At 40.6% G+C, this 21,482-nt stretch overlaps 1 protein-coding gene across 1 annotated transcript in view; it reads left to right on the forward strand.

Annotated features, from left to right (window-relative positions):
• The window catches only part of MORC1 (MORC family CW-type zinc finger 1), a 189,148-nt gene extending 171,400 nt beyond the window's left edge, over positions 1–17,748 (forward strand). The window contains exons 24-27 of the mRNA XM_059388362.1: positions 5,659–5,746; positions 7,317–7,370; positions 13,905–14,099; positions 17,572–17,748. Coding sequence (XP_059244345.1) covers positions 5,659–5,746; positions 7,317–7,370; positions 13,905–14,099; positions 17,572–17,748 — 514 coding nt within the window. The remainder of the gene's footprint in view (positions 1–5,658; positions 5,747–7,316; positions 7,371–13,904; positions 14,100–17,571) is intronic.
• Positions 17,749–21,482: the final 3,734 nt, after the last annotated feature.

Raw genomic sequence — 21,482 nt, forward strand, 5'->3', positions numbered from 1 at the left:
GGGGGATAAAAATATATGTTTATAAAAAATAAAAAATTAAAAAAAAAAAAAATTCCTCATATCAGAGAGATTATATGACAATTGTCTTTCTCTGATTGACTTATTTTGCTCAGCATAATACCGTCTAGTTCCATCCATGTCGTTGCAAATGGCAAGATTTCATTTAATAGCTGTATAGTATTCCATTGTATATATATACCACATCTTCTTTATCCATTCATCTGTTGATGGACATCTAGGCTCTTTCCATAGTTTGGCTATTGTGGACATTGCTGCTATAAACATTTGGGTGCATGTGCCCCTTTGGATCACTACGTTTGTATCTTTAGGGTAAATACCAGTTGAACACTTGAGTTTTGATCACTTAATCTGCTTGGCACCTAAGCTGGAAGGCCGCCATTAGCCTGGTAATGGGATGGAAGCAGTCCAGGCCTCAGGGTGTTGTACAGATATTACAAGGTTGAAAAAGGCCACTTGTCCAGTGACCTGGATGGTCAGTCAGTCTTACACTGTCGTGATTCATGGTACAGTACCTCAAGAATGAGATTCTCCAACCAGTTCTGTCAGTATTTGTCCAGAAGTAATATGTAAGCAACTTTGAAGTTGGTTAGCCTGAATCCTGGTTTGTTCCTTCCTGGTTCCAACATTCAGGCATGTCAACTGAGCACTAAGATTGGGTGGTATGTAATAAATTATATATAGGAACGTGTCTGTATATATCAGTAAATGTGTGCATGTGACTAAAAATGTATGAAGATGACCACATGTCCAATGATTGGCTTATTGTTTCTTGATAATAATAGCTATCATTTTTGAGCTGTTACTATATTTTAGGCTTACCCAAGTATCTTGTATATATTAGCTCCTTATTCCCACAAGTTTTTGAAATTTGGAAGCTTAGAGAAACAAACACACTCAAAGTCACAATTACACAACAACTAGGACAGGGCTGGGTTTAAGCTATGGCTTCCTGATTTGTCATCTTGTACTCTTCACCATCGTATACACACAGACACAGGTGCATATACATATACATATACATAGGATGCCTTGTTTCAGAAATATGTATGTGTATGTATATACATGTAAGTGTGTATGTGTATACATGTACACATTTTATCACACACACACACACACACACACACACACACACACACACCCTTCACAGCTCTCCACACTGGGATCTGGTTGCATTGGAACAGAGTTTGGGTGTGCCGCTGTGTTTCATCTTTCTCCTTATTTTTTCCTTGGTTCATCTTTGTTCTGCATTTAAGTATATCATTACTATTAATTTTAATGTTACATGTGATCAAAAAGGGGATAATGTGATTTAGTGTACTAAGACTTTAAAGTACATTCGCTTCTATAATTAGGCATCCCTAGAAAATTAAAATTTCCCAGAAACCATCTCCCTAATGAACATGTAGAATCTTTGGTACTTGAAATCATCATGCTATTATCAGCTGAACACTCTGAAAGCCAAATGTATTAATAAATCAGCTCTCAGTACAGGCTTGAATTTTTTTGTGGTGATTGTTTTACAAAAATATTAAGTGGGAAAAAGAATTGTACGGAACACAAAGCTTAACTGGAACAAAATGAGTTCTTCATTTATCAATCTTCTCTTTTGCCTTCAGCAGCATGTAGTATGTTTTCTCACATTTCACTAGTTCTTGTCCTCTTTGTTTTTCTTACCCCCTGTACTGTGCTTTTCTGTATCTGGTCCACGTGTTATTCCTTGTGTTAACTAGACTTCACATGTCTCGGGGCATGAGGATTGTGGTGGATTGTTTAGAATGTGGAGTGTTCCATGTGCTTTGCAGTGACCATTGCTCACCAGATTTGCCTTCCTTGTCACCCGCCAAAGAGTCGTTGGAGCCCTTTCCCTCCACGTGGTTCAGTCTGGACCTGACCTCATCCTTATCCCTTTCCACAATGCCACGGAGTCTGGACACTTCTTTTTATTACATATTAATGGAATAAATTAATAAAAATACTAGTTGTTGTTGTTCCTTTCCATTACCTGATTATGCTCAGTTTAGTGTTTTTGGACTTATATTGCTTTTTGTTTTATGTGTATTAGTTTATTTAATCCCCAAATATAGTAGCATCTTTGAAAACAGGATTTTCCACACTGTGTCTAGCATGTATTAGTAGGTATTCAAAGAATACTTTTTTTCTTAGCCTCCATGCCTCTATAGACCCCACTGCAAGGCTTGAACTCATGATCTTGAGACCAAGACCTGAGCTGAAATCAGGAGTCTGACGCTTAACCGATTAAGCCACCCAAGGGCTCCTCAAATGATACTTTTAATAAAGTTGAGAGGGATTAATGAAAAAGGCAGTGAATATTATTGCTGATGTTAAAATATTTTCAGATTATGGGGATCACTGACTTGTGTTAAGTCAGAGGTAGATGAGCTAAACTGAGATCCAGACTGTTAAATTGTATCATATGGTCCTAACATTGGATTATTAAATCTCAAGTCACGCTCAATAGTAATAAGAATAATACATATTTATTGTGTACTTCTTGTGTGCCAGGCATTGCCCTAAGGACTTTGCAAATGATAACTCACTTAAAACTTTCAACAGCCCTGTAAATAGACTTTTATTATTTCCATCTTACAGAAGAGAAAATTGAGGTCTGTAGAAGTTGAGTAATTTGCCCACCATCACACAACTCTTAGGTGGTAAAGCTAGAATTTCAATCCTGGCAGTCTCATAGGCCTTGCTTTGAATTGCTAACCCTAGTATGCCTTGTTTCAGTTCATTGCTTGATAATAAGGCAGACTTTATTTATTTCAACTCTGTGAAAACATGCTTTGTGTTAGCTTAAATTTTAAAAGTATCAAAAATAAGTTTATAAAAGAAAGTCCCTCATTACAGGTGGCTGCCAGTTACCAAAACAAGAGAAAAGCCCACAAAAGTAAATATACTAGCAATTGAGGTCTGTCAAAAGACGTGATCTGATTCCTGGTTTTAGGAAATGAAGCTATGCCATTTCTGTTCATCTTCATCCTTCTCTTTCACTGGGTTGGAGAAGAGAGTTTTAATCTACCTCAAGAAAGAGGCTCTTTTTCTTAGCCAAGACCAAGTTTATTAACTAGGTTAATTTATATATTTATTTATATTAATTTTTATATATAAATATAAATAAAATACTTATTTTAATTTTAATAAATAAAATATTTATATATAAATATATAAATATTTATATATGATATATTTTATATAAATAAATATATATTTGTTTATATATTTATTTATATTTATATGCTGTCTTTAAAAACAGTGGCTGGATGACCAGGTACTTCTGTGTTTCCTTTCTCATGTCTAGAGAGAATGGGGCTGTATTAACCCAAGTAAAAGATTTTTCTTAAGAAAAATCAACTCTGTTGAGGAGGGAATAGGACTGGGGAGTAAAAGGGTACATGGGTGGCTCAGTCGGTTAAGCATCTGTCTTTGGCTCAGGTCATGATCCTGGAGTCCCGGGATCGAGTCCCTCATCAGGCTCCCCACTCAGTGGAGAGTCTGCTTCTCTCTCTGACCCTCCCCCTTCTGGTGCTCTCTCTCTCTCATATAAATAAATAAAATCCTAAAAGAAATTTGCTTTTCTGGAAGCCCCTCCTCGGAGGATTGCTGATTTGCTCTCAGTCTAAACCCAGAAGCGTTTATACCCACCATGACAAGGACTGGTGCTCAGGAGAGGCTCAAATCCTGTGTTGGGAGAAGGGAGACTGGATTTGGAGGGTGCTGGTTTGTGTAAAAGATCACCTTCAGGGCACCTGGGTGGCTCAGTTGTTTAAAGCCTTTCCCTTCAGCTCAGGCCATGACCCCAGGGTCCTGGGATCGAGCCCCGCATTGGGCTCTTTGCTTAGCAAGGAGCCTGCTTCCTCCTCTCTCTCTCTGCCTGCCTGTCTGCCTGCTTGTGATCTCTGTCTGTCAAATAAATAAAAATCTTTAAAAAAAAAAAAAAAAAGATCACCAACCTACTGCCCTACCAAACCAGCCCTAGCAGTGACCTCAGGTCCCTTCCTCAGGGCACCACTTGTAGCTTTGTTCTCCATCCCTTCTGATTTCTGCTCATCTCAAATACCCAGAACCCACTCCCCTTCTTACTAACTGGGTGAATAATTCTGGGTAGCGCGCGCGTGTGCATGTGTATGTGTGTTTCTCGTTTTGCAGTGCTGAGTATTTTAACATTTGGATTGAATTTTGAAACTATAAATGAATATTAAAACATCATATTCTTTAAAAACTAGAATGTAAATTATGTAAGGAACAGCTACTTTATCTTTTGTGTGCCATACCATTTTACAACTGAAAAGTTTTATAAATCTCTTGGATAATATACATGAGGTCCTTAGACCCCTTCAACACAAAAACACTCTATGTACTTTTAAGATAGAGTAGCTATAAATTTCTAGACTTCATGTTCTCCCAGGGATGAAATATGCATCATCTGGGTGACTAATCCTAGAAAAGCTGTCACCCTACAAAGGTGGGGCCCGCTACTGCCTCTTGGCAAAATGAAGCCCCTGTCAGAACAATGGCCAGTTACTGTTTGGAAAGAACAGGGTCCGCACGTGATTCCGAAGAGTAGTGGCAGAGCCCCGGATGAAAGGAATTACCCTGGAGAATTGAGTTCTTCGGGGTTTTCGTAGGGGAACAAAAAAGTCAGGAGACAGTGTCTTTCCTCCAGGATCTTTGCAATGCTAAGTTTTCTTCAAGGAGGACACTCAAGTAGGTACGGTGCTTTCCTGGACTGATTGATTATGGGTGGGCATTGTGAGCCCTGCCTGCCTTCCTCTCTCTTACTCTCTTACTCTCCCTCTCATCCTTTTTTCTTGCTTCCTTTCTCCCTCCCTGTCCTTTCCTCTTCCTTTCCTTCCCTTCCCTTCTCTTCCCCTCCCCCTTCCCCCCCCCCTTTCCCCTCCCCCTTCCCCTCCCCCGTTCTCCCCTCCCTTCCCTTCCCTTTCCTTCCTTTTCTTTCTTCCTACTTTCTTTCTTCCTTTCTTTTTAAAATTTTTAATTTTAAGGTAAGTGTAAGTTCACAGGCAGTTAGAAGAAATAACAGAGATGTCCTGTATCCTTTACCTACTCTCCCCCAGAGGTAACGCTATCACAAGATGTCGGCATTGATACAGTCAAGATACAGAACAGTGTTATCACCGTGAGGATTCCTCCTGGTGCCTTTTTTTTTTTTAATTAATTTTTTATTTTTTATAAACATATATTTTTATCCCCAGGGGTACAGGTGTGTGAATCACCAGGTTTACACACTTCACAGCACTCACCAAAGCACATGCCCTCCCCAATGTCCATAATCCCACCCCCTTCTCCCAAATCCCCTCCCCCCACCAACCCTCAGTTGTTTTGTGAGATTAAGAGTCACTTATGGTTTGTCTCCCTCCCAATCCCATCTTGTTTCATTTATTCTTCTCCTACCCACCTGGTGCCTTTTTATAGCCACACCCAGTCCTTTGCCCCCCAGTCTATGCTTTTTGAGGAGGACTCTGATGGCAGTGCTAAAAGCAATCTGGTGGGCTTGAATGTTCATCTCTGGCAAGTGTTTAACCCCCAGCAGTTCTGACAGGTGAGCACTGCATCCCTGTTCCCAGTATATCACCATCTCCACTCTGCTCACATTCCTAGGGAGATTCTTCTGTACTTTTTCCCTGAGTATCAGCTACCATCAGAATTTGGCTACACATCTGTCAAGGAACTTGCAGCAAGTTTTGAGGTAAGCTGGCTTTACTGGATCTTGGAGGGCATGACAGAATAGCCCGAACTTAATCTTCATTGCAGACACATGGTAAAGTGTTACTGAGAAGAGGACCTAGAATGGTGTAAGGGAATGAAGATGGGGGTCTTTGTACCAAATGGATGACTCAGAATGAAAACTGCATTTAAAACCAGTGTGGCCAAGGTTCTGTTGAACTTGGAGAAGATCTTAAAGACCGAGAACAGAGAGTTGCAGAGATGAAAAGAAAGAGGACATGGTCCCTGACTTCCCTCCATGACACCAAAAATAGAGTTTCTGTTGCTTGGATACATTTCCTCAGCCACCCTTTATGAGGGCCTGAGGTGAGGTTTGGGTGCATCAACCACGTCAGGTGTGAAGAGCTCTAGTCTGACTAAAATCACTAACATCATAGGGAAAGATGAGGAAAACTCTATTTACCAAATCTCCTTTCAGAGATAGTGCCATATATGATTAGAAGGAAGACCTGATCCAGCTGTCTGGCCTCATTTGGGTAGTCCCCAGGCCGCTAAGTCACTGCAAGGTATGGTGAGGCTGAGTGAGCTATGCCGGCCTGAGGCTTCCAGAAGCTGCTCCCTGAAGCTCAGAAGAACCTTGGGGTATGGGAGGGTAGGAGAATGCTTTCTCTGCCTTCATGCACAGCATTGTTTATGGAAAGGATGGATATACATGGAAAGGCTATTAGTGAAAAGAGCACCAAGTAATTTGACAGAGGTGCCGTATGCCTTAGTAAGATCCTGGGGAGAAACCCTTAATTCTCTAATTTTCTAATGTATCACTATTGTTTCTGCTCCCTCACCTTCCTGCCCTCACCTCATCCTCCTCCCCACCCCACCCCCACCCCCCACCAGGTTTCTGACTCTGGTGCTTCCCTGGGACTGTCTCATGAGGCCCCCAGTGACCACTGAGCTGACAGATGCAGCGGTCACTCTTCTCTGACCTCTGAGAGACCAACCCAGCTGGCCACTTTTTTCCTTCTTAAACGACTTTCTTTGTGTCGTTTCCACGAAAACACACTTAGCATATTTTGTTGCTTTTCTTCCTCCCATCTTTTCTGCTGGCAACTCAGTTCCTTCTCTGTTTGGTTTCTAAATGTTGGCGCATCTGAGGGCCCATTCCTGGGCCCTTTTCTTCTTTCCATTAAGTGCTGTTTCTGGGAGACCTCGACGATTCTATGACTTGAAATACTATCCCATATGCCAGTGACTACCCAGTCTCTTTCTGTGATGTTCCCACCTAGAAGATCCCGACTCCAACCACCTCCTTGACTTCCTCTTGAATAATCTTTGCCATTTACTCCGCCTTCTCGTTTTTTTCTTCTGTAATTGCTTAACCATGTTTATTAATTATGTAGACTGCCTTACTCTCTTTAATATTCTTTAGTTGATTAATTTAATTAGACCCAAGCTTAAAGACCCACAATACCAGTGTTGGCCAGTTCTAGGCTTTGATGATTTTTTATATTAGATACTTCTCATGTTAGCACTCTGTTGTAAACAGCTCATTCTCCAAAAGTTAATATCCTGTTCCATTATCATTTACAAAACAGCTGGAGCAATGCCCAGAGCAGACAAACAAAAAGCTGAGAATGTGCTTCAACCAGGTAAGTCATTTATATTCTAAATGATCCCATATTCCAAAGAAATAATATACTTTTCCAAATGTTAGGTTTGGAAGGAAATCAAATTTGCATTCTCTTATCAAGACTAAGATTAATGTGTAGCATATCAGATGTCACAAGCCAACATCTTTGTGAATTTGAAAATGCAAATGTTTCCACAGCAGAAAGCTCATGAAACACTGGGAGTAGGACTATATTTTGAACAGAATACATGAAGTTCGCGGTCTTTAAGAAATAGATTAAGTCCTTGAGACACTGGACTAAACCAGAAATCATTTGCAGATTAGAGTTTTTAATTATTTTGGACAATTTGATATCTCTAGGGTTTGCTTGTTTGTTTTTTTGTTTGTTTGTTTTTTGTTTTTTAGGATCCTGTCAACAGTTTTTAAGTTTATGATTTTTCCATTACAAAAATACTTATAAAAACAATACTACTAAAAGTACTTATGCTTCTAGCCATCTCCTGGAAAACTGTCATAATGACACACAAACCTTAAAGACTACAAGGGGCGTGTTGACCCCTGGAATCATGGGAAGCAGAAACCGAAGGAAAGGCACTGCCTCATCTCTTTTGTAGGGAATGGAATAGATTTGGATATTCTTGTTTCATAAGTGAAATAGAATTACGAAGTCAGTTCCTGAAGACATATGACCAGACAAACTTGAGATGGAGATCAGAACCTAAACCAGACTCCTCCTTAGAAAGGCTGCCTCACAAAGTATTTGGAGTGTAGGATGTGCCTAAATTTCACACCCTTGTCGATATATTTGCCTCTGAGGTTTCTGAGTGAATGCCTACTGGACTGTGATAAACAGCTAGAAATGAAGGTCTCCCATCATTGTTCAACTGAAGAGCGAGTTTATTTTCTGAATCATGTCTGTTGAAAAGGAGTCTCTGAACATTTTCAGGCTGAAGATGTGCTTGGCCACATTTCCTAACTAGATTGCAGGACAAAGTTTTCATTCAATATATTTTTGATCCTATTTCTAGCTCTGTATTATTTTAATCTATGAATGTAAAGCAGGGATTGGTCAAGAGCCAGTAGAGGTAGGCACTAGCCTAGGCCTTTTATATAAGCCAGTACCTCATTAACCCTCACAACCTCGGGAGGTCAATGCCACTATCTTTATGATAGCCGTGAGGAATGAGAGAGTCAGCAAGGTAATAGTCCAGTGCTGTGATGCAAGTGAGTAACAGGTTCAGGATTGGAACCCAGATTTGTGCCACTCCAAGCTTGTTCTCTGCATCACTGTCTTCCATCTCACCCTTGTCCAGGCTGTCCTTCTTCAGTCTGTGACAGGATCTGCATGTGTTAATTGCCGTATGTATACCACAGCTTCTCAGCCTTTTGGTGTGAAAGATTTATTGTTTACCTATTTAGAGACCTTGATGTTGCACAATGAGATACATATGGGGGGGGTGCTCACAGTGGAATGGGGGAGTGGTACATGGTGGGCAGGTTGTTTAGTGTCCTACCAAGAATTGTCCCAACTGGAGGTCTATGGCAGCCAGCTCCAAGAGTTACCAGGAAGGCTCCTGGATCTTCCCAGGGATCTTCATTTAGTGCTTAGGGATCTCTGATTTAAATATTTAACATCATGAAACTTAGAGGTTTGCAAAGAATTAGTTTGTCACACACCTTATTTCATCCAGGCTTATGTAGGTCTTTCACGTCTGTTTCTAAATGGTATTTTTCTGCTATCTATATGATCAGTAATGGAGCCACATTGTTGTTGGGTTTTAGAGACCAGACTGAATAAGGTAGGTATTTATGCAAGTGAACAATGTTAGCAGAAATGATGAGTAGAATCCTCTTAATGTTTAGGGCAAGTGGGATTCAAAGAATCAAAGCAAGATAAACAGTCAGGAGACCAGGACCTCTTGTTGAAACAGAGATGTTGCAAGCAAAATACAGAACAATTGTGATCATGACTTCCCCGTTATGAAACTGCTTGGTCATGAGGCCTTTATTATCGATTGGTAGTTTTATTTTTTTTTTAAACATTTTATTTATTTATTTGACAGACAGAGATCACAAGTAGGCAGAGAGGCAGGCAGAGAGAGAAGAGGAAGCAGGCTCCCTACAGAGCAGAGAGCCCGACATGGGACTCGATCCCAGGACGCTGGGATCATGACCTGAGCTGAAGACAGAGGCTTTTAACCACTGAGCCACCCAGGCGCCCCGATTGGTAGTTTTAAGTGGGTGGTTATAAAAACACTTATAATCATCTTTTTTGAAATCCAAGGACAGATCTATGCAACTTGATTTAAGCTGTGTACTTTTAATAAAGACAGCTACATCAAAGCACAGGAGGACCCTTGATAGTCACAGATGTCTTTGGTCACCTTGCCCTGGGTAGTTGTTAGTAGTAGTTAGTAGTAGATAGGTTATGAGCACATAGGTAATTGTACACAGCTTGGCTGGAACCACCATCTTTTTTCTTTCCTCTCATAAAACATTTGCCCCATTCGAAATGGAATTGCTGCAGTTTACCCAACTAGCCTGCCTCTGAGCCTTTCCCCATGCTGCCCCCAGGACACTCTTGTCTACTCTCCCAGTCTGCAGTTGTCCTATTGAAATCCTGCCCACCCAGTGTTGGGTCTGGTCCATGCCACCTTCCACTCCAGGTCTTCCTCAGTCTGTCCCTGTGAACTTAATCTTGATTTTCTGTGTTCTGAGAGAAACTTAAAAAAACTTGTGGGTTTTTTTGGCATTAATTAAATTTTCTGCCTTGTATTGTAGTTGTTTCTTGTATTTTATTTTCCCCTTAACTAGATTATAAAATCCTCAAAGTTAACAATTCTCTCTTCTCAAACTCTGTATCCTACCAGCATTCAATCAGTACTTTTAAATGCATCTAGACCCTACCATTTGTACACTAAATCAAGTTTGATTGTTTCTGCTGGCCCACATAAACACTCACATGTCATGTACCTAAAAGGAGAGTACTAAATCTACAGATCTTGTAAGCCTGCCTTCCTTTGTGCTAACTTGTTAGGATTCTGGAGCTCCAGAGCTGCTAGAACTCTGAATTTTTAAATTCAAGGCAGAAAATTAAAATCTCAGTTGAATATCCTTTCTTTCAAATCCTAATTCTGTTCTGAATAATGGAGTTTGGAAAGGTTCCATTTTTGATCTGCCTCAAATACCTCTACAAAAGTAGGCTTAACCAGCAGAACTAAGCCTCTCATCTTGTTGCAATGTTGCAATTCTCTACTCCTCCTAATTAAAACATTAATACAACCGGAAGTTCTTTTACATTGGGCCTTGAATGCTCTCAGAATTGCTACCTTTTATAGAAACCTCCTGAAAATGTTAGTTTAGAAAGGGAAAAGAATAAATCAGGAAACTGGATGGCTGGTGGTATTTAAAGGAAATATAGTTTGCTTGGTTACAAAACTGAACTTTGAGAGACTAAGTATGACCTTGAATGCAGTGTACTATATAAACATTCCTAATGTTGTACTGTACAAACAGTGTTATCTTCTGAACTTTTTACTGTGAAATAATTTTAGGTACATGGGAAATTATAGAATAGTAGAGAGGTCTCAGGTACCTTTCCATTTTTCCCAATGCTTATGTCTTACATAATGGTATAATTATAGTAGAATATCAAAACCACAAAATTGAAGTTGGTTAAATATGTGTCTCATTTTATCTATGTACGTGGATTTGTGTAACCACCATCAAAACAAGGATCCAAACTCCCACCACCACAGAGATCTCCCTGTTCTCTCCTTTAAAGTCACACTACACACACACACAAGCACCCTAACCCCAGAGAGATGCTCATCTGTTCTCCATCTCTATCATTTTGTCCATTCAGTCATGCTATATAAATGGATTCATATAGTATGTGTCACCTTCTGATCAGCTGTATTCATGTAGCATACCACCCTTCACATCCATTCAAGTGTTATCAATAGTATGTTCCTTTTATTGCTAATAAGCATTTCAGATTTCTTTTTAATTTTACTTGGTTTGTTTTCTTACTACTACTGCTTTTATCAAAAAGTTGGGGGTACCTGGGTGGCTCAGTGGGTTGGGGCCACTGCCTTCAGCTCAGGTCATGATCTCAGGGTCCTGGGATCAAGCCCCACATCGGGCTCTCTGCTTATCGGGGAGCCTGCTTCTTCCTCTCTCTCTCTCTCTGCCTGCCTCTCTGCCTACTTGTGATCTCTGTCTGACAAATAAATAAATAAAATCTTTAAAAAAAAAAAAAGTGTTCCCTAGGCTATTATTCAGGTGGCAAAAGCCATGAAGTTCTAGAGCTCTGAACACCCAAGAACTCTGTGTGACTGGTAACACCTGGGACCCTGTCATCCTTATTCTGGCTGAATTGAATTATTGACCCAACTCCACCCAACTCCACAGCACTCCCTGAAGTTGACTAAAGCCCCCACAGTTGATGTTACGTTCTAGAGAAAAGACAGATAACAGAGCATAATGTAAATGACATAATTGTAGATACTAAATATGTAAATAAACATAAAATAATTGCGTGGGGCCTGGGGATGGACCATGAGGTGTGTATTGGGGAAGAGACAACCTATTTCAGATGCAGTGAGCAAGGGGTATCTGAGCCGTGTTTCAGCAAAGACGTGAGGCAAACAGGGAGTCTTAGGGAGGCTGGGCTTGAATTCACTGAACAGAAGAGCAGCAAGGGTGAGGGGCCTGGGGCAGAATAAGCTCCGTGTTTTCCTGGAAGGGTGAGGCCCGCAACTCAGGAAATAAGCACAGGCAGAGGCAGGCCAAGGATTTCAGCATTGTGTTAATTGTCCCCGCACAAGTGTCCAGGCAGTTTGAGACTCTCAAAATCTAAGATTTCTTTACAGAGCAATCCACAAATCTCACAATTAAGTCTCACCATTAATGGAATACATTGTGTGTGTGTGTGTGTGTGAATACACACATATAAGCGAGTGTTTGCCACTGTGGAGTGGTATTTGGGTCCTTGCTCCCAAATATTCCTCTTAATTAATAGCACACAAAAAGCATAAATAGGGACACCTGGGTGACTCAGTCGGTTAAGCAGCTGTCCTCAGCTCAGGTCATGACCTCAGGGTCCTGGGACGGAGTCCCACGGGGGCCGAGCTCAGTGGGGAGTTTGCTTCTCCCTCTGCCGCTGCTCCTCCCCCTCTCAAACAAATAAATAAATAAATAAATATCTTGTTTTTTAAAAAGAAAAGCATAAGTAATTGGAAGGTAAGTTACTGATATTAATCCATGTCAATTACTTTAAGTATCTTAATGATCTTTAACGAGGAATCCATACTCTAATGATAATCTGTGCCTCACTTGGGGCACCATGAACCTTCTCCCATAAGATGTGATATGTGCATGCTTGTTTTATCTCATTCTGTAGTTGATCTGAATCTTATATATCTTCATATCACCTACTACAAAATTCAGTGCCTTGGTTTTAGGAGGAGGTTAGTTAATGTTAAGGAGAATTCAGTATATTTAAGGGGTTTTGTTTGTATAAAGGATTTTATAAAAAGGAGAAATACACGAGGGCAATGAATACTTAAAGGGGCTAATGTGGACAGTATCTGGGATGGGTCTGCAGTGAGTGTGGTGGAGGGGCTGGTGGGGAGGAGAAGGGTAAACCCAGAAGACAAATGAGACCACCTTACAGTTTTCCTGGGAACCTCGTCATATCAGAACACAGAAATCTCCTCCTTACAGAAACCTTCAAATCTGGATCAAAACAGGATTTGCTCTGTATCTCTGAATATCCCCTGCCCTCTCCAAATGTTGACCCCAGCAATTCATGTCACTTTGAAATTGGAGCATTTGGCCTCTCCATTCCCTTTTCTACTTTGTGAGTGCCTCGTTCACAATATGAACTCTTAGGAAACAATCAAGACTCTTGAATTAGTAAGGGTCACGTGTGTACGTCAGTGACCATTCTCTGCATCAGGACAAGGAATTCAAAGAGAGTAACAGAACAGGAATTCCTCTGATTGTAGCTTCTCTGCTTTTCAACTGCTACAGACATGAGTTCTAAATAACACACCATCATCTGCCAGCAGAGCCCTGCATGGCCAGCCATTCTGTCATTGCCTGTGAGTTCCGGTGCTGTGGAGGGGATAACAGGCACCACCAGCTGCCCCCTTGGTGCTTTCAATACTCTGGTATCACTGGGTGCTCGCTTCGGCAGCACATATACTAAAATACTCTGGTATCACTGGTAGGCAGACAGATTCAACCATGACTGGATTCTTTTTCCCTTTCAAAGCAAGGGTGTCCAAGCTCACTTTAATGTGCCTCTCCCATCCTCATAGTTAATAGAGTATTGGACGTTTTTCCTTCTCTCTCTCTGTCTTCCATCACATGGAAAGTTCCTTCAGGGTGTCACTGTGTCTTAAATTTCGACCACCTGTAGTACACAGGTATAGAGTTGATGCTTTGTACTTATGTGCAGACCTGGAATATGAAATCATTTTCTGATATTAGGGGGAATAGTAATACTTGAAAAAGATACTAAAACTGTTTTTTAAAACATTCCCAGATCAAGAATGTTTACATGGTCCAATACGAAAGAGAACTAAAGAGAAAAATGCAGTCCATTATTTATGATGCAAATCGAAGAGGAGTGGCTAATGAAATATCTCTGGGACAGTGTGAAGAAAAAAGAAAAATTACTGAAGATAAACTGAATAATCTTCGGGTAAAACTGACAGTACTATTGCAGAAACTCCACCTGGTAAGTAACAAAATTTGGAGTAGTGGCCATATACTTTGTGGAGAGAGCACTGAGCTACTTCCTCTCCTGCCCTCGTCATCCACTTACGGGCTTTGGACAGGTCACTTTATGAAGCCCTTATTCTCCCTACAGGAATATTGAAATCGTAAATAAATAAATTTCGAAAGTATATATGAGAACATTTTTTAAAGGTCTGTTATTTTTTTCTCTTACAAAAATCAGAACCTTTGCTTGTGCTTTTGGTAGAGTTTAATGAACCCTGTCCCTCAATAGTGTATTTTCAGTAGGATTTTTTTTCTAACTTTATCAGACAGCAAAATATTTTAAATTTTATCTCAACACATAATTAAGAATGGACTCTTCTCATCTCTGAGGAGAGGTTAGAGAGGTCAGGAAACATTGTGTGAGTATGCTGTTCATCTTGTTTGGATAGATGAACACATACAGAACAGGGCTCCTCTGATGGTTTGGGCTAATGAGGGAAGGTCCATCTTCTCTCTATAGCATATAGAAATTCAGGATGGAATACATAAAAAATTAAAATATGTATGGCCATGGTTGAAGAGTCTTTCCATAGATGGCAGAAATAAATTGAGAAATCAACAGTGAGCCTCGGAAGTACATGGTGTTTTGTACTCAGACATAGGCCCTGAGCCCGGGACACGAGATAGGGCCTTCTTGGGCCTTGCAAGGTGAGAGGGCAGGAGCTGAGTGCCCCACAGAGAGCCCTGACTGAATGGAGGGTTACCTTGCCCAGGAAGAGGGGTCGGGGAGAGACCAGGAAATGCACATACATCAGGATAGGATGTGATAAGCATGGGCTTTGAAGCCAGGCCACCTGGGTTCCAGTCAGCTGTGAACATTTCAAGGTGGATCCATTCCTCCTTCACAAAATATACATCTTTTGGGTTCCTTGGGATTTCCTTTATATTATTAAATACAAAATGAAGCTCAGAAAATATTTTTTGCTTAATTTAAGTATACAGCCAAAAAATATACTACCCCACCCCACCCCCCCACCCCCCCACTGTGGGTGGCCTAGGCAACAGTTCTTGTGGTTCTTGTGGCTGTAAAGGGTGGCAAATGTTTTTACGTGTGAAAGATCTGGTATGGAGCCTGGCACTGTGGTACAGTTTCAGCAACGATGGTTGTTTTACAAACAAAAACTCGAGAGACCAAAGACATTCTATGTCATAAAAATCAAATACTACGCTCTATCAGAAAAGTTCATAAGGGGCATCTGGGTGGCTCAGTCCGTTAAGCATGTGCCTTTGGCCCAGGTCATGATCCCAGGGTCCTGGGATCGAGCCTTGCTTTAGGCTCCCTGCTCGGCAGAGAGCCTGCTTCTCCCTCTCTCTCTCTCTCTGCCCATCTCCCCTCCTGCTTATGCCATCTCTCCCTCTCCCTCTCTCTCTCTCTTAAATGATTACATTTTTTAAAAAGTTCATAAAAATTATTGGTTTTCAAAATAATAAATCTATGTGTGGCGAGGAGAAAAACATGAAAGAATAATGATTTACTCTTCTTTCTTTGCCAAACCCCTGGGTTTCCCACACAGTAGCCAGAGTAATTATTCTTCTTCTTCTTCTTCTTTTTTTTAAAGAGCACTTTATTTTTTTTTAAAGATTTTATTTATTTATTTGACAGACAGAGATCACAAGTAGGCACACAAGCAGGCAGAGAGAGAGGAGGAAGCAGGCTCCCTGCTGAGCAGAGAGCCCGATGTGGGGCTCCATCCCATAACCCTGGGATCATGACCTGAGCCGAAGGCAGAGGCTTTAACCCACTGAGCCAGCCAGGCGCCCCAGCCAGAGTAATTCTACTAATTTGTTTTATTCACAAAGTTTGAAGGAGGCAAAGGGGCTTGAGCCCGCAGAATATATGAAATGCTTCGTCTGGTATCATTGGAGAGGTACTCAAAAGATTCCTTGCCCAAATAGATTTACTTTCCTCCTTGACTTGAAATTTCGATTTCCACTGCCTCTGATCACCAGAACAACTGCACTGGCGTAGAGTAGACACAAGAGACGAGGTGGCCCCAAAGCTGAGGGACAGAGCAGGCCCATGAAGAGGCTGAGGGACCCAGCAGGCCAGCCTGAAGTCCTGGAAGTAAGCCTGGTTTGCCAGGCATAGAGCAGAGCCAAAGGATTAGACTCGGCCTAACAGACAGAGAGCTGTCAGGGTCAGAAGGGGTCACGTAGGGCATTCCTCAGGGCCAGGGACTATTTGAAAATCTAGGTGAACATGACTATCAGGTGAGTTTATCTCTAGGGACGGGGCCCCAGTCCAAAGCTGGGACTCAGTATAGTCCAGCCTTATCCGAAGCCTAGGGCAGAGGGGCTGAGCACAGTTAATGGGACCAGGGGAGCCATGGAGAAGCTAGGAGGGTGGTGTCAGACACAGACTGGGAACAATCGTAAAACTGGAATTGTTTCTGAAAGGTCCTTTCTAAAAAATTATTTTATCTATCAGCCCAAGTTGGAGAGCAGGTTGAGCCCATGGCTCAGCTTGAGGGAGTGAGATTTAAGTCTGTGAAGAGGGAGCATTTGTCCCGCTGTTCATGGATTAAGCAGCTCAGGGAAGGACAGTATGAAATTGCCCAAACAGAGAACTGGGGAAAAGGAGAGAAAAAGAGACAGATGAGGGCAGCAAGCCCAGGGCTGGGGGGAAAGATGCTGCAGAGGGAAGAGGAGTGACCGAGAAGTCAGAATGTTCTTACTCATCTGTTTTTCATATAAGGCTAAAGATCATGAACTTTCGAGCCCCGCATCAGGCTCCTTGCTGAGTGGGGAGTCTGTTTCTCCCTCTGCCTGCCACTCCTCCTGTTTGTGCGTGCTCTCTTTTTCTCTCTCTGTCTCTCTGACAAATAAAATCTTTAAAAGAATAAAAAAAAATCTTTAAAAGAATAAAAAAAAATTTAAAAATGGGGAGACAAGAGCCTATAACAGAGAAGGACGAGATGGAGGCAGGTGGCTTTAGGAATATGACAAGTAATTAAATAGAAGGAAAAGTAGGGGTGCCTGGGTGGCTCAGTCATTAAGTGTCTGCCTTTGGCTCAGGTCATGATCCCAGGGTGCTGGGATCAAGCCCCACACTGGGCTCCCTGCTCAGCAGGAGTTCTGCTTCTCCCTCTTCCACTCCCTCTGCTTGTGTTGCCTCTCTCGCTGTCTCTCTCAATCTGTCAAATAAATAAAATGCTTTAAAAAATAAATAAAAATAAATAAATAGAAGGAAAGTCGGTTGAACTAACCTCCACTAAGGAAGGAAAAAAAAAAATGATCCAAGTTCCTAACCACTTGTGAACATAAAATGAGGTTAAAGGTGAAAACATATTAAAAGACAAAAGGCATTATTCCAGGGTGGGTTTTGGTGCTACAGGAACCCTAGGGAAGACTGTTCCAAGGCCGCCCAGATTACAGGGGTGCAGCCTGCAGCTTCCCGGCCTGCTCTGATCGTTGATTCTCTTTTCCAGGGCAGTCCAGCAGGAGACCGGGAGCAGATTGACAGGTACTTAGAAGCTTTGCTTCAAGAAGATAATCCCCTTTTCCAGAACGCTTTAAATAAAGTGACTGCAGATGCAGGACATGGTCTCCCTTTTGAAAGGAACAGGGAGTCAAAATCAGAAGTCAGAAAAGATAATCCCTTTTAAAAATGCTAATAAGACGAAGATTCTTTTCAAAACGTGTTTCCCCTTGTACTCGTTAGTGTACTGTTTGTCCTGTTTAATCCTGAGGGGATTGTGAACTTTAGAAATAGAGACTGATTTACAATTGACACATTCACCATCCAGTTCCCTAACTCTACTGTTGCGGCAGGAACTGTTCCGGGAGTTCTCCAGTTCCTACGTAAGCTACCGAGAAAGGCGGAGATGTCCATTAGGCTTAAATTCTGTTTTCACTAGAAGACTATAATAACTAGGAAATCATGGCTTTCAAAATCAGTGTACAAAGGACTACAGAATCACCTCCTCTTAAAACTTATTTTGAAACGGAAAGGCCATGTGCCCTTTCTCTGTGACAGCCAATACTCAGTAAAGCAGAAAATAGAAATCCTCAAAAACCGTAAGATATAATTTATATGATAATTCTGTCGTTGAGTTGTAGTACAAGTACACGTCTTCTACCTACCATGTGAATGCGTATTACACATATGTAAGAATTGTTTTTCCTGGGTAACTGATTATTTTTATTTGTTTAGAAGGTGTCTGCCATTTTGGACAAAAGCAATAAAGCATTTAATATTTGTGGAATTGTATAATTTTAATTTTACATACATACACACAGTACAAAATTCCAGAACGTGTGAGATGGGATATGGTGGGGAGACTTCACCCCATCTGTCTGTAGACAGTTACTCCTCTCCAGAGGTGTGCTTTTACCCGCTACTCATGCATCCATCCTAAAACAGTGTACATAAAACCGTATAAGTCATTATACAGGTATAAATATAAATGTAATGTCATCCAAAGGATTCTGTTGATTTTTGCAGTTAATATACCTTCACAATCATTCCATATCAATCAGTACAGGGAAAGCCTCTTCATCTTTCCCTGCTCCATATTGTTCTGTTCTGTGGACACACTAGAATTTCTTTCATTATTCTCTTATCGATGGTCCCTTAGATTTTTTTCCCATTCTTTTGGGTTTATATATGCAGATCTCTGTAACTATGTTTATTTCACACACGTGCAGGTATATGTTAAATAAATCCCAGAAGATGAATTGCTGTGTCAGAGGACATATACATTTTATTATTAATAGATAGTTCCCAGTAGTACTGCATAAAAATTTTGTTAGTATACATTCCCACAGCAACATATGAATGCCTGTTTCCTCACACCTTCAGCTACCCGGTGAATTATCAAACTATTTTTTATCTTGCTGACCCAAGTGGGTGAAAAGTGGTATATCCTTGTAGGTTTAATGTGTATTTCTTATGCTGTATGTAAGATTGAGCATCTTTTCATGTTTAAAATGTATTTGAATTTTTAAATTTGGCTTTTCCCCCCATTTTTCTATTTCTATTTTTTTTTAAAGATTTTATGTATTTATTTGAGATAGCTGGGGTGGGGGGGTGTGTAAAGGAAGAGGGAGGAACAGACTCGAAGTTGGGCAGAGAGCTCAACACAGGGATCAATCCCAGGCCCCTGGGATCATGACCTGAGCCAAAGGTAGATGCTTAACTGACTGAGCCACCCAGGTGACCTGGTGGTAAGTATTTTCTTACCAATTTATAGGAACTATTTTTATATTAGGGAAATTATGTTTTTTATATTATATGTGTTACAGCTATTTTCTTCTAATTTTTTATTGAAAAAAAAGTTATGGTATTTTGAGCCATATGGGATTAAAAAATTGTGGGAGGGTTAATTTACTTTTCTTTATACCTTCTGATTTTGAGTCATATTTAGAGAGGACATTCTAATGCTAAAACCATAAAGAAATTTTACTTTGTTATAATGACTTTAAACATTATATTGTTAAATCTTTGATTCACCTAGAATTTATCTGGGTGAACGGAGTAAGCTAAAAATCTAACTGTTTGTGTTTCCAGATAGATACAGTATTGTCCCCAAGCTATTCATCAAATAACCAATCTCTTCCCCACTGATCTGCAGTGGCACAGTTACAGCATGTTAAATTCCTATTTACATTTGGGCCAAGTTCTTAAAAAAAAATTAGTTTTCATTGATTGTTTCAACTTTTCTCATGTTGGACCCATATTGTCTTTGTAGGTATATTCAATAATTTTATATTTTGGAATTTTCTTTTGTATGTTTGCATATTTAATTCTTATCCAGACTTAGAATTATCTGTTTCAGTCAATACTTACCCCTCAAACTTTATTTGCATTTTGTTTGGTGTGTGGTGGTATAATAGATTAAGGTAGAATTGCCTTTTTTTAATTACCAAGTCTTTCTACCCAAGACCAAAATATGGTTTTCTGTAGTCTTTATAGGTGCCCTGTATTAGCATTTAAAATATTTCTTCAGATCCATCCAGCACATTCTAGTTAAATTTATTGTAATTTAGATTTATCCTTTGACCTTTTAGAAATGAAGTCTTTTCCCCATTATCTTATAGCAGGTTACTGTTTTATATAGCAGGATTCCTGAGTTGGGGATATCAATACTGTATCCAATATAAGAATCCTTTCACTATTTGTAATAGTTTTAAATATTTTTCTGTATCAGCAAGTAATCATTTTGCAGATTTTTTTTTTTTTTTTAAAGGATCGTTTACATGAAGAAACAGTTTCTGGATCTCAGGTCCTTGTATTCTTGATTTATCCAAAAATCTTCCTTCCATAAGGGATCTCCTTGGCCCTTTGAAAACTTCCATTACTTTTCTCTTCCATCATCACCAGCCATTCTTTTCTTAATTTAAAAATTGGTGATTAATAAATGTTAATGGTGAAAAGAAGTCAGTGCCTCTGAGCATCCTTCTGGCAGACATTTCAAAGGAGTCTACAGAGGGACTTCCCCAGAGAATGGTCTTTGAAGATCCTAACGGGGTAGTTCTCATATTCCTACCAGGACTGATTCCCCATTAGCTCATCATCTTTCTTTCTTCTTTTTTCTTAAAGATTTTATTTATTTGAGAGAGAGAGAGTGAGCATGAAAGGGGCGAGGGGCAGGGGGAGAAGCTGGCTCGCTGATGAGCGGAGGGCCTGATGTGGGACTTGATCCTGGGACGCCAGGATCATGACCCAAGCCGAAGGCAGTTGCTTAACCAGCTGAGCCACCCAGGTGCCCCAGCTCATCATCTTTCTTCATCCTCCACATAAGGAATCTCATCTACTCTAATGGTTTCAAGTGATACTTCCAAATGAATGAGTTCCACATTTCTATAATCTTATTGGACACCGTTATTTAACTGTAATTATGGATTCAAAATTCTTCTATTTGAATTCTACATTGGTATGTTTGAAACATAATTAATCCTGTATCCCCTAACCACCCCCACCTCCTGTCAAGGTGCTTCATTTAGGCTCCAAGGGCTCCTGTTCTTAGGGAACCTGGGGTTTTAAATAGGTAATCAGGTAGGACTAAGGAATAGGGACTAAGACAGAAACCAGACTTAGGAACTGAGTCAATACGAGAATTGGAGAAAAAATGGAGTAAGGTTAGGAGAGGAGAACCATGCTTGGGACCAGATGACCCCAGATCAAAAATAAGGGAATTCTGTTAACTCCTACATATGGTTGGCAGCAAGATGGCTTGAGGACCACACAGGGCAATTCATTTCCACTTCTGGACCATGGATATAGTTTCCAGGTTCATTCACTCCGTTTTGAAGTCCTTTGTGATTGGGGCTTGACTCTCAGACAAGATTAGCTTGGGAACTGGAGTGGGATAAAACTGGCAGGCAGAAGATATGGGTA

This window comes from Mustela nigripes, chromosome 2, assembly GCF_022355385.1.
Source record: "Mustela nigripes isolate SB6536 chromosome 2, MUSNIG.SB6536, whole genome shotgun sequence".
Classification (NCBI taxonomy): Eukaryota; Metazoa; Chordata; class Mammalia; order Carnivora; family Mustelidae; genus Mustela; species Mustela nigripes.